Below are 13,136 nucleotides of genomic sequence, written 5' to 3'. Positions count from 1 at the left end.
CTTATCATTAAAACTCAAAGTTTTCAAGCCCTTTTCATTAGTTTTCCTTAAAATATTATCAAGTGTGCATCTCAAGGGCAATACTTTATACTGCTGAATTAATATAATAAGTCTAATTAAAACACAAAAAGCCAAGTATTCTGAAGGATGATTGAGTATTTAATTATTTTTTTTTGTCAAACAGTCAGCCTTTTAGTTTTTATCGATTCTCTTTGTGGAAATCTGGAGGATCAATCAGTCGAGTCCGTTCATCGTACATCGTGCAATTAGAAATTATTTTGAATTTTGAATTTAAAATTAAATATAAAAATACTTAATAAAAATGATCAAACGATATAAAATGAACGAATACGATTAATTAACTCCGGATCCCACAAAAAAATTCGCAGACCATTCTCATCCTTTACCAATCACAAAAAGAAGGAAAGTCAAAATTGTGCATCTTCACCCCTAAATTCAAAGGACCATGTGAATGTGATACTTGCATTAAATTAAAGAAAGGTGCCGTCCGTAAATGATCTTTTACTTGCATTAAATATTAAAGAAAGGTGCCGTCCGTAAATGATCTATTACTTGCATTAAATTAAAGAATGGTTGTTGGGTTAGTTTTCAATATATGAATTTGTAGCTGAGTACCTCTGAAACAGCAGCTGGGCTCCTCTCACTTTGCTCACAGAAATGGCCGACGAAAGAGACGCAGCAGCAGGAAGCGGTGGCAGCCTGGTTTTTGCAGTTAACGGAGAGAGGTTTGAGCTCCCGACCGTTGATCCTTCAACCACTCTGCTCGCCTTCTTGCGTTCTCAGACGAGATTCAAAAGTGTCAAGCTCAGCTGCGGTGAAGGTCTCTCTCTCTAACTTTGACTGTGCTCTGCGTGTATGATCATGAATTTCTGTGGCTTTTTGATGTATATTATAAACATGATGATTGATGAGTATCATTTGTGGATTTTTGGACGACTTAGTCGTACGTACTATGAAAGAAAAATTGTATGTTGCATGTTATCGTTGAGAGACACATTGATAGGAGGTGAAATTTTGCATAAGACTTATTCCAACCTTTGGAGTAAAACTCAAATTTTAGGTTCTAATCTTACCCCAATTTGCTCTGATCATTGAAACAAGAGTAAACTGTCGATTTCCCCCCTAAACTTTCACCGAACTTTCGATTTCCCCCCTAAACTTTTCGATTGGAAAATTTCCCCCCTGAACTAATTTTTTTAGCCAATTTGCCCCCTACCGTTAGTTTTTCAAATATTCCATCCAAATTTCTGTTAAGTGAGACCATGTGCACAACATATGAGGGTAGTTAAGTCATTTCACTCTTAAAAATGATTAAAAAACTGAAAATAAATTTTAAAAAAAAAATTCCCTCTATTTTTTACCTCTACCGCCGATCTCCTTGTACCCACCATTACCACCTCCTCCCACCCCTGAGACCCATCAACCACCATATCCGGTCCTCCCCCTTCCCACACACAGAGACTCCTCCTTCCCCTCTCTATTTGTTATTCTACGAACAATGCAAGGAACAAAGAAAGTGGGAAGAGAGAGAGAGAGAGAGAGAGAGAGATTTGTGAAGCAGGAAGAGGGTTGGGTCATTGGGGTAGCAGAGGGTGGGGCCAAATCAAGGAGTGGGGTTACGGTTGAGGGAGATGAGGGTAGGGGGAGGATGTCGTAGGGGTGGGTGATGGGGGTGCGGAAAGGAAGTGGTGGTGGCTGGGGTTTTTGTATTTTTTTTTTCTTTTCTTCGATGTGTTTTTGTTTAATCATTTTTTTTTAATAATGTAAAATTACTAGAATGTTCATGCCATGAAAACAATAATACCGTATGTCATTTTTTATACATAGGAATGAATGAAAAATAAAATTGAGGATATGAATTAGAGGGAAATTTTCAGTTTTTTAATCATTTTTAAGAGTGAAATGACTTAACTACCCTCATATGTTGTGCACATGGTCTCACTTAACAGAAATTTGGATGGAATGTTTGAAAAACTAACGGTAGGGGGCAAATTGGCTAAAAAAATTAGTTCAGGGGAGAAATTTTCCAATCGAAAAGTTCAGGGGGGAAATCGAAAGTTCGGTGAAAGTTTAGGGGGCAAATCGACAGTTTACTCTTGAAACAAATATGAGTTAAAACTCAAAACTCATTTCTGGGCCAAATTTAGCCCAGGATTCTCCTTGGGTTAGTGGGGCTGGTCCACCATATATGTATATTTGTTTTAGTTTTGTATTTATAAATTCATTGAATTCAATAGTTAAGATTTAATTTGATGAAATCCAACAGTAAAAAAAATATCTAACGGTCCAAATTTAAATCCAATAGTTGAAGTAATTAAAAAAAAATCTTTTATGTGTTTCATATTCTTTCATAATGTTTCACAAGTTTCATGGTGTCGGTTAGTGATTTTTCAATATTTGTCAGAATCTAAATATTTTTAGGTTAAAATGTTCATAAAATTAAATTAGAATAGTCTACATAATTTTTTTTTAAAGTTACTTTTAAGAAAAAAATTAGCCTAAATTCATTCGTTAATGATCTGGGAAAATTTAACCCAGAATGGTTGGAGCAACAAAACTATTTCTGGGTTAAAACCTAAATTTTCTGGGCTAAAAATTTTAGGTTTTAGCCCAAGGGTTAGAGATGGTCTAAGAGGTTGGACTACTCTCCATATTGCCAATTGGTTTTATGGTGAAACTTCAACTTTCTTCATGGTACCAGAGCAAGTTGTTCCATGTGTGAAGCCATGTGCTCCACGTCACCCCATTATGTTGTCCACGTGTTAGGCTCGAAAAACTCGCCACACGTGAGGGGGTGTGTTGAGAATGAGTCCCACATTGATGGGAGGTATGGGCTTATAAGAGGTTGGGCTACTCCCTATATTGTCAATTGGTTTGATGGTGGAACCTCAACTTTCTTCAGTTATGATCAAACTTTGTGTTTCTCATAGAAAGAATTCTGAATTTTTGGTTTACCATCCTGAACAATTGTTGCAAAATTAAGTAATTCAGAAAACGAAACTCGTTACTCACCTCGCTTCCGTGGTGACCAACTGATGCTTCAAGAGGTTTCTTTTTGTGATGAAATATCTGTAATTTAAGGTGTTTTTTTCTGTAGTGATCATATTAGATGAGATTGTAGCTTGGGTTTCAAAATTTTCAAGGAAAACTACGTCTCACTATAAATCTTTGGACACGTTTTATGATATGCACTTATAAAAATTGGGTGCAGGTGGTTGCGGTGCTTGTGTTGTGCTACTGTCCAAGTACGACCCTGTTGTCGACGAGGTGAAAGATTTTACTGCAAGTTCATGTCTCACTCTGCTTTGTAGTATAAATGGATGTTCAATTACAACATCCGAAGGCCTTGGAAATATCAAAGACGGGTTCCACCCAATTCACCAAAGGATTGCTGGTTTCCATGCTTCTCAATGCGGCTTTTGTACTCCTGGCATGTGTGTTTCACTCTTTGGAGCTCTTGTCAATGCTGAAAAGGCGAATAGACCTGATCCCCCTCCTGGGTTCTCCAAGCTTTCTGTTTCCGAAGCTGAAAAGTCTATTGCAGGTAACCTCTGTCGATGTACGGGGTATCGACCAATTGCTGATGCCTGCAAGAGTTTCGCAGCTGATGTTGATATGGAGGATTTGGGGTTCAACTCCTTTTGGAAAAAGGGAGATAGTAAGGAAGTAAAAGTAAAGAGTTTGCCTCTATATAACCGTAATGGTGACATCTGTACATTTCCGGACTTCTTAAAAAAAGAAATTTGTTCTTCCATGTCTTTGGATCCTACGAGATATGGTTGGTACAATCCTGTTAGAGTTGAGGAGCTTCAAAACTTATTGAAAGATAATGATTTTGATAATGCAAACGAGATGAAATTAGTTGTTGGAAACACAGGGACAGGCTATTACAAGGAGCTAATGCGCTATGACAGATACATTGATCTCAGATGTGTTCCTGAATTATCAATGGTTAAGAAGGATCCTGTGGGGGTTCAGTTCGGAGCAACTGTAACAATCTCTAAAGTTATTGAGTCTTTGAGGAAGAAAGACAACAGTGGATCTCCATCAAGAGGTGGTGATGTGTTAAAAAAAATTGCCAATCATATGGAGAAAATTGCTTCAGGGTTCATCAGAAATACAGGTAGTATAGGAGGGAATTTGGTGATGGCACAGAGGAAATGTTTTCCTTCAGATATTGCTACAATACTTCTTGCTGTGGATTCAGAGGTAGATATAATGAATGGTGCTAGATCTGAAACGGTTATGTTAGAGGATTTTCTGAAAAGGCCTCCATTGGATCCGAAAAGTGTACTTTTAAGTGTTAAAATCCCAAATTGGGAAGCAGTTAGAAAAGTTTCTCCAGAAACCAACACCATGTTGCTTTTTGAAACCTATCGAGCTGCACCAAGACCCCTAGGAAGGGCATTAGCTTATTTAAATTCTGCCTTCCTAGCAGAGGTTTCGTTTGGTAAGATTTCCAATGGAATTATGGTGGATCATTGTCGTCTGGCTTTTGGTGCTTATGGAACTAAACATGCAATTAGAGCAAGAAAGGTTGAGGAATTTTTAACTGGAAAAGTGCTGAGTCCTGGTGTTCTATATGACGCTATTAAATTAGTTAGGGATGTTGTGGTTCCTGACGAAGGAACTACGAGCCCTGCTTATAGGTCAAGCATGGCTGCTGGTTTTCTTTTCGAGTTCTTTAGCCCCTTAATTGACAGTGAAAGTTCCAATGGATTCTTAGGAAATACTTTGTTGGCCGATTCTTCCAAGTTAAAAAGGAACAAAAGTGCTAGCGATAAGATGAGAACTGTTCTGTCATCTGGTAAACAGGTGATTGAATTAAGTACAGAGTATGATCCGGTTGGTAAGCCAATTACAAAATCTGGAGGTCTCATACAAGCTTCAGGTTAGTTATCCTTCACTACATGATCATACGGATGTCTAATTACTAAGCATCCTTTTATTTTTTTATGGGTGGTGAGAGGGAGCGCTAGCAGAGCCCGAACAAAAAAAAAAAAAAAAAAAACAACCAAACTCTAAAAACTGCTAATAAACCAAGAGATAGCAGCTTTCCAATAGAGCTTTCCAATAGCTCCCACGAAATCTTCAAAACTCCTTCTATTCCTCGTCATCCAAACCACTCAAAACAAAGTGAGGATCATAGTGCCCCACATAACCCTAGCTTTCTTTCCCTTCCAAACCATAGTGTGAGCCCCACATAAACTTAGCCTTCTCTCCCTCCCAAACCAGCTTCAGCCAAGAGACCCAAAGTTAAACAAAGTGAGGATCATTGTCTCTTTTTTTTGGTATTGGACTTAGTTTCCAGGCCTATTCTCTGCTCCAAAATGTTCCCCTTTATCTAGTTGAGAAAATTGTAGTATGATTTATTCGTTAACAATTATGTTTAGGATTAGAATGACTGGTTCTTGTTTTTTTCCCGCTGGCCGGTCATGTTAAATACCTAAAAGTAGTGGGAGTTTGAATTATATACTTATAATATGCTTATAGAAAGGTCTCATTTTCCATCTTTTGAGATCATTCTTTTATATAAGAAACAAAATCTTAATGAAACCAAAATTGACAGAATACAATGTGATGACCAGTTGTGGGCAATTTGTTCACCTGCTATATGGTATTGTGTCCTCCTCCTGCTGTCTCTCACTCTTTTGCTCTCTTGCTCTCCCTGGAGGGAGGGAGGGAGGGAGGGAGGGAGAATGATTCTCTTTGTATCTTTATGGCACCAAGCTTTCGTTGACCTTTTGTCTTTTTTTATTTTAATTTGTTTTGTTTCCTCGTTTGTAATAGTTATCGACTGTTTTCGCAAAACAGTGGGTTTGCTGCGACTTCAGTGTTAATTGTTTCTTCTATAATTCTTTTGTTTCAACTGACTATGTATCTTTTCCATTATTTTATATGTTTTCTTGAGTGCTTCTAGCTCTTGACACAAAAGTACTTATCTCGTTCATGACCATCAATTTGTAGGTGAGGCAGTCTATGTAGACGACATTCCATCTCCGAAAAATTGCTTACATGGAGCGTTCATTTATAGTACAAAGCCTTTGGCTAGAGTGAAGGAAATAAAATTTGAACCTAAACCACAGCCAGGAGTTACTGCACTGATATCTTTCAAAGATATTCCCAAGTCTGGGGAGAACATAGGGTCTAAGACTTTTCTTGGTACAGAACCTCTGTTTGCTAATGATTTTACAGAATGGGCTGGTCAGCGTCTTGCTTTCGTGGTAATTCAACGATCTTGTGATTATATCTAACAGTCTTAGTTGGGATGAATGCCAATCGTTATCCATAATTGTAGACTATACACATAATTTTTCTCCTTTCTTTGGATGTGTGTCAGTTTACTCATCAAAAGAAAGTTTTGTAGGTAGCAGATACGCAGAAACATGCGGATATGGCTACAAACTTTGCGGTGGTTGATTATAACATGGAAGATTTAGATCCACCTATCTTATCAGTCGAAGAGGCAGTTAAGAGAGCAAGTTTTTTTGAGGTCCCTCCTTTCTTGTATCCGAAACAGGTTGGTGACATATCAAATGGAATGGCTGCAGCTGATCACAAGATTATTTCTGCTGAGGTACTTGAAATCAATCTGACATTCTTTCTTTGTTTTCCGGTCTCCTTCCCACACTAATGTTCTGCCCTTTTTGTACTTTTCTATGTTCCAGTAATTTGGATTTTGGATATTCAACTTTGTTCCTTGGTTTTATTTATATACATAGAAAGGACTTGTGAACTGGGAGAAAATACGAGTATAAGAGAATGTTGGCTTGGTTTTCAAGTAGAACCGCCCACTAACTTGCAAATCCATGCATAACTTGCTTTCAGATCAAACTTGGTTCACAATACTATTTCTACATGGAGACACAAACAGCCCTTGCTGTACCAGATGAAGACAACTGCATGGTGGTTTACACTTCAACTCAAGTGCCTGAGTATACACACTCTACAATTGCAAAATGTCTTGGTATTCCTGAAAATAATGTTCGTGTAATTACAAGAAGGGTCGGAGGGGGCTTTGGTGGAAAGGCCATGCAATCAATGCCTGTGAGTATAATACCTACATAAATCTCTATATTCCTTCTTTATTACTGTTTATCTAATCGTGGACGAGATTGTCCGTTTAACTGTAGATTAAGCACTTGTTGAACATGAATATAATATTTCTGTTAGACAATGAATGGAACCCAAAAACTTAAGCTGCTAGGAAGCGGGCCAACATTGTGTATTAAGCTAACATTCTCCGCACATACAACTCCTATCCTGCTGCATGTGGAGAGTACACAAATGCAGATTAAGAGAAACATACTGGTTTAGTCTCATTATGCACCTAGAAATTTAGAAATAAGTTGGGAATGAGTGTAGGAGGTTTTTTAACCAAAGAACTCCCAACCAAGCCCTTATATATACACATACACATAGATGTAGATATATAGTTCATATATAAAATGATATTTGATTCTGACCCATATAAGTTTTTTAGCAGCGCACCAATAAAACTTGATCATGGTGTCAAGTAGGAGATCTTAGGATCCTGTAACTACAACCTCCCTGCGAATGTTGAACTCTGTATGATTTTAAAATGATCAATAACGTTCGTGTTAAAAAATGTTTGTTGAATATAATGTCTTGGCTCGCTAGTGGTGCAGAGAGGTGTACACTTGAGGCGAAGTTTTAGAAAATAAAGCAATAGTTAGCATTTAGTGTCAGTTCTGGGAATAGTGGTAAATCAATAGTTATATGTGCTACTAGAGTCGGAGACCTTCTATGCATATCATTCCGATCATACTACTCTAAACCTCCAACTTTTTTTTAAATTTCACATCTTGAGCTCTCTAGTGGTGGGGAGAGGGTGTTGTGTTTTTTAGCGGTGGTGAGAGGCCTACACGTGAGAGGGTGTTAGAATATAAATGATTGCTGGTGTGTATCCTGATAAATTACGATTCTTCAGGATCAATAGTAAACCAATAAACTTTATCTTACACATGCGTGCAGACACCAGACACGTGCGCACGCGCGTACACACACACACACACACACATATATATATATATATCACTTGCTATGTTTATGGATTTTTGATTACTTGATTCCCAATGTTCAATAGAATATAAAGCTGCTGCAATTCTGATGTTTAGGTCGCAACTGCATGTGCTCTTACAGCACACAAATTACATCGACCTGTACGGATATATCTCAATCGCAAGACTGATATGATAATGGCTGGAGGAAGGCATCCCATGAAGATAACTTACAGTGTGGGATTCAAGTCTGATGGGAAGATTACAGCTTTAGAACTTGAGATATTGATAAATGCAGGGATTTCCATAGACTTTAGTCCATTATTGCCAAAAAATATTGTGACTGCACTTAAGAAGTATGACTGGGGTGCTCTGGCTTTCGATATCAAGGTGTGCAAAACAAACACTCCAAGTAGGTCTGCTATGCGGGCCCCTGGGGAGGTGCAGGGGTCATTTATCGCTGAAGCTGTAATTGAACATGTAGCATCCACCCTTTCTATAGAAGTAGATTCTGTGAGAAGCGTTAATCTTCACACATCTCACAGCCTTGATTTGTTTTACGAGCAGAGCGCTGGTGAACCCCTGGAGTATACTTTACCATTGATATGGAACAAGTTGGCCATGTCTTCAAGCTTTAACCAAAGGACTGAGATGGTAAAAGAATTTAATAGGTGTAATAAATGGCAGAAAAGAGGAATTTCTCGAGTACCGATAGTGTATGAAGTGTCATTGAGGCCAACTCCGGGAAAAGTAAGCATTTTAAGTGATGGGTCTGTTGTTGTTGAAGTTGGAGGAATTGAACTGGGTCAGGGGCTCTGGACGAAGGTAAAACAGGTGACAGCTTTTGCTCTTGGTTCGATTCAATGTGATGGTAGTGGAGATTTCTTGGATAAAATACGGGTGGTGCAATCAGATACATTGAGCTTAATTCAAGGGGGAATGACTGCTGGGAGCACTACATCTGAGACAAGCTGTGAGGCAGTTAGACTTTGCTGTAATATTTTGGTTGAGAGGTTAGCTACTCTCAAGGGGAGATTGAAGGAGCAAATGGGCTCTATTAACTGGGAGACTCTTATTCAGCAGGTATTCTATTTGGATTGAGGGGAGGGCTTATTTCACTCCTGTGCTCCTTTGTTGGACTGCAAATAACACTACCGTAATAGCATGTTATTTGCAGTCTCCCAGAGGAGTGCGGGGAGCAAAAATAGCAATCACCATGAAATTATTGATGCATCACTTTTTTCTTTTGAAACATTTAATTAACTTATTGATTTGTTTCAAATCCATGCCATGGTGCTCCAATAGTTCACACACTGAATCTGGAAGAACCCAAGAAACTCAACCCCGGACAAAATAACTGTGATTGAGCCACAATTTTCTTATGAGTACAAATGAAACTTAATGAGTTATCAAACTTTCAAGCTTGCCTTACTTCCCAGTGGCTTCTCCTTATAGCATTTTTCTTTATTCCCAAATTTAATGTAGTTGTTGCAGTTTATCTTTCTTCTGTCAAAATGCAGGCATCCTTGCAAGCTGTGAACTTATCAGCAAGTTCTTATTATGTCCCTGATTCTGCTTCCATGGCATACCTTAACTATGGTGCTGCTGTGAGTGAGGCAAGTTTGTGTTGACCGTCTTACTCCTTCATTTTCATTCATGTGTATTGTTGAATTTTCGGCAAGATGCAGATTTACATAATGCAGAGCAAATCATAGTGCAACGTCGCAGTCACAGAGACCAGTTTTTCTCATTTATAATTTCTAGATTAATAACAATGAAACTACTTGATCACAGGTGGAGGTAAATGTTCTGACTGGACAAACCACAATTCTGCAATCAGATATTATCTACGATTGTGGTCAGAGTCTCAACCCTGCTGTGGACTTAGGACAGGTTAGCATGATTGAACTTGCTACTCAGATTTTTATAATGTTTACATACATTTTCTTTTAATTAAGCTCTACCTAGATTTTATTTTTTGTATTGCTAATCAGTAGGTTCTGCCTTGGAGATTTTTTCAAATTCCATTGTAAGAAAAGTTAGTAGTTCGGTTTATTTTACAAATTTTTAGATACTTTCTTTTTTTAGCGTCTTTAGGCTTTCCTATTCGAAGAATTGTAGCATTTTCATCATCTAGTCGTCTTTGGAATAAGAATCCTAGTTTTCAACTTTTCTACAATCTGTTAAGATCCATAATGCCAGTTCACTGGCGCGTAGTTATCGTGGTTTAGTTAAGTTTGACATTACATGTTTCTTGCAGATCGAAGGTTCTTTTGTTCAAGGTATTGGGTTTTTCATGCTTGAAGAATACTTGGAAAACTCTGATGGGTTGGTGATTTCAGAAGGTACATGGACATATAAGATTCCTACGGTGGACACCATACCCAAACAGTTCAACGTTGAAGTATTGAACAGTGGGCATCATAAAAAACACGTGCTCTCTTCAAAAGGTCTGCCATGCCGTGCCTTGCATACTTCTACTTATCCCAACTACAACTGATACCAGAAAAGTATTTTGTGTGATTAAAAGTAGGCGAATTTTGAAAAAAATTTGAGATTATGTTATTTCAAAAATTGAAAAGTCCAAAATTTTGTGTTATTACATAAATTGGAAAGCTGAAAATTTTATGTTAGTATGAACATTTCAATTAAAGAAGAGAATGTTTCATCACAAAATTTGAAAAGTGTCGTGTGAAACTCACACATTGAAAATCTTTTGCGCAGCTTCTGGTGAGCCACCATTACTTCTTGCGGTTTCTGTTCACTGCGCTACAAGGGCTGCCATTAAAGAATCAAGAAAACAGCTTCTTCAGTGGGGCGGCCTAGATGGATCGGCATCAATATTCCAGTTAGATGTTCCTGCTACCATGCCTGTTGTGAAGGAGCTGTGTGGACTGGAAGCTGTGGAGAGGTGCTTGGAATGGATTGTAGGCAGAGAATAAACGTACGTTATGGCTGGAAGGCATGATCATGCTAGTTAATTTGTCCATCACAGCCAAAGAACCTAAAATGTGAGTCAATCGCCGTCACTTGATCTCAATAAGGATACGAATATAGGTTTTTCAACATATTTTAGGTCTGTTTATAGTGCAAAACCAATAAAAAAACAAGAATTGGCGATAGATGAACCATTCCATCTCACGTTACTTGTTTAGGTTCATTGTCCAGTTTTTGAACATTACTGTTGAATAAGCTTTTATCTGTAAGACAACTAAACATGAACCATCTTATTATACCTTTTGTGTTTGCAACTTGTATTGAGACAAATTGTGTTAGACCAAGGTTCATTCGACCGGAGAATGGTGTTCGTAATCTCGGATATTGGGGTGTTTTCTGTCTATATTTATATTTGAGGAAAATTCTATGCAATGAGAGTTTTTAGAATTGGGGTCATTGTTGTCCAAACACTCTGCCCCAATAGTGCTAAATTAAACCCCTATGTCGTGAAACGGTATACTAGATTGGTGAAGGAACCCGGTAAGCTGCAAAGCTTATGTGAATAACAATAATAGTAAAACATAAGAGCATTTGGGCTCCTTAAATGAGCTCCTAGCTATAATTTAGGGAGGATCTCAAAATAATCAACTTTATTCATGCTCTGTATCCACCTCTTAGGGATGCCTAGGCGCTAAGCGGCTAACCACTCCCACAATTAATCCCTATCTATTTATAAAAATAAGAAAGGGCACCTAGATCTACCTAGGTGCCAGTCCCAATTACCTAAGCCGCCTAGCCCGCCTTGGTGAGCATAGATAACTTCATCTTACATTTTATCTTTTCAATAAATTGTAGGAAACTTGTTGGATACTTGTATGAACACTCATTATATCTTTGTTCCCTATATTTACAACATGATCTAGTACTTTATAATTTATATATTGTTGGAAATAAAATAGAGAGTAAGAGAGAATACAAAGACACGAGAGAAAGTTGAGGAGAAATCAAGGTGTGTCTCCTTTCTCATTAGAGTGCCTATTTATTGGCGTAAGATTTACATAGAAAGGTGTTCAACTATTAAGATATTACATATTTGACCTAGAACTGAACGACATAACAAATATTGTTTATAACACTCCCCTTGGGTGTTCACCAATCAATGGTAGTTGCCACGACAAAACCTTACTTGGAAAACCCAGTGGGAAAACACCCAAGGAAACTAGAAAAATCGGGCACCACGATTATGAAATATTGGTATGGTGTTGGACACGTATAATATTGCCTCGCTAAAATCCTGATAGGACAACCCAGTGGGATAAAAATTTGGTTGAAGGGAAAAAGAGCACAACACGCTTATATGTCCATTATAGCATATTGTCGAAGACTCCGCCTAATGAATAACTCTGGCGAATACACGCCATATACACAAATAGCTTTATAGACTCTCCAAAAGTTCTACCATGACTCTTAACTCTTTCAAGAATATGTTGCAATGATAATTTTAGTTCAAACGAACAAAAGTACTCATTGAGGTAATATAAACCAAATTTATCTAGAAAGTACATATTTTGAGCTTTATGCTCTTAAATTGAAATCTTTGGATACGAATTTTATGGCATTTTCATACTTTAAGAAATGGCTTTGAGAGATAAATTCTCAAGTGGTTAGTATGCAGTCTCCACATGCCATAAGTGTCACACCTAAAGTAACATTGTACTTATAGAAATATGGCTACATATATGATGACAAAAAAAATGCTCATATCTATTATGAAGCATCATGCCATACTAGCGAGTTTATTTCACTAATTACAAACACCCAAGAATAATTTGGAGTATATATTATAGGTTTCTTATTCCACATTTTTCAATAGCCCTAAAAATTGGTGACACACCCCAACCCTGATATCTAGAGGACACCAAAATCATGATGTGATGGCCATCACCCAAATGGGTGATGAAGCCATGATATGCATGAAGTCATAACTAAAATTATCAACCGTTGAAATCTACCAAAATTTGGCAGCACTTTCCCTAAAATAAGGATAAACTCAAATTGAGGCACTTACAGTAACGACATTTATTTCAACATATCCCTGGAGTGCCACACTTTATTAGGTATCCGACCCTCTATCACAAGCATAAGAATGGGTTCAAA

General features: G+C 37.7%; 1 protein-coding gene across 1 annotated transcript; it reads left to right on the top strand.

Moving 5' to 3' along the window:
• Nucleotides 1-591: 591 nt before the first annotated feature.
• Nucleotides 592-11,361, top strand: LOC126590792 (indole-3-acetaldehyde oxidase-like). The gene is made up of 10 exons (XM_050256299.1): nucleotides 592-841; nucleotides 3,233-4,912; nucleotides 5,989-6,245; nucleotides 6,389-6,598; nucleotides 6,850-7,068; nucleotides 8,160-9,125; nucleotides 9,563-9,658; nucleotides 9,837-9,935; nucleotides 10,303-10,492; nucleotides 10,767-11,361. Exons 1-10 carry the CDS (start codon nucleotides 679-681, stop codon nucleotides 10,982-10,984), a joined length of 4,098 nt encoding a protein of 1,365 aa, XP_050112256.1. The 5' UTR covers nucleotides 592-678; the 3' UTR covers nucleotides 10,985-11,361.
• Nucleotides 11,362-13,136: the final 1,775 nt, after the last annotated feature.

Source organism: Malus sylvestris, chromosome 11 (assembly GCF_916048215.2).
Source record: "Malus sylvestris chromosome 11, drMalSylv7.2, whole genome shotgun sequence".
Classification (NCBI taxonomy): Eukaryota; Viridiplantae; Streptophyta; class Magnoliopsida; order Rosales; family Rosaceae; genus Malus; species Malus sylvestris.
This window is presented reverse-complemented; position numbering and strand designations above follow the sequence as displayed.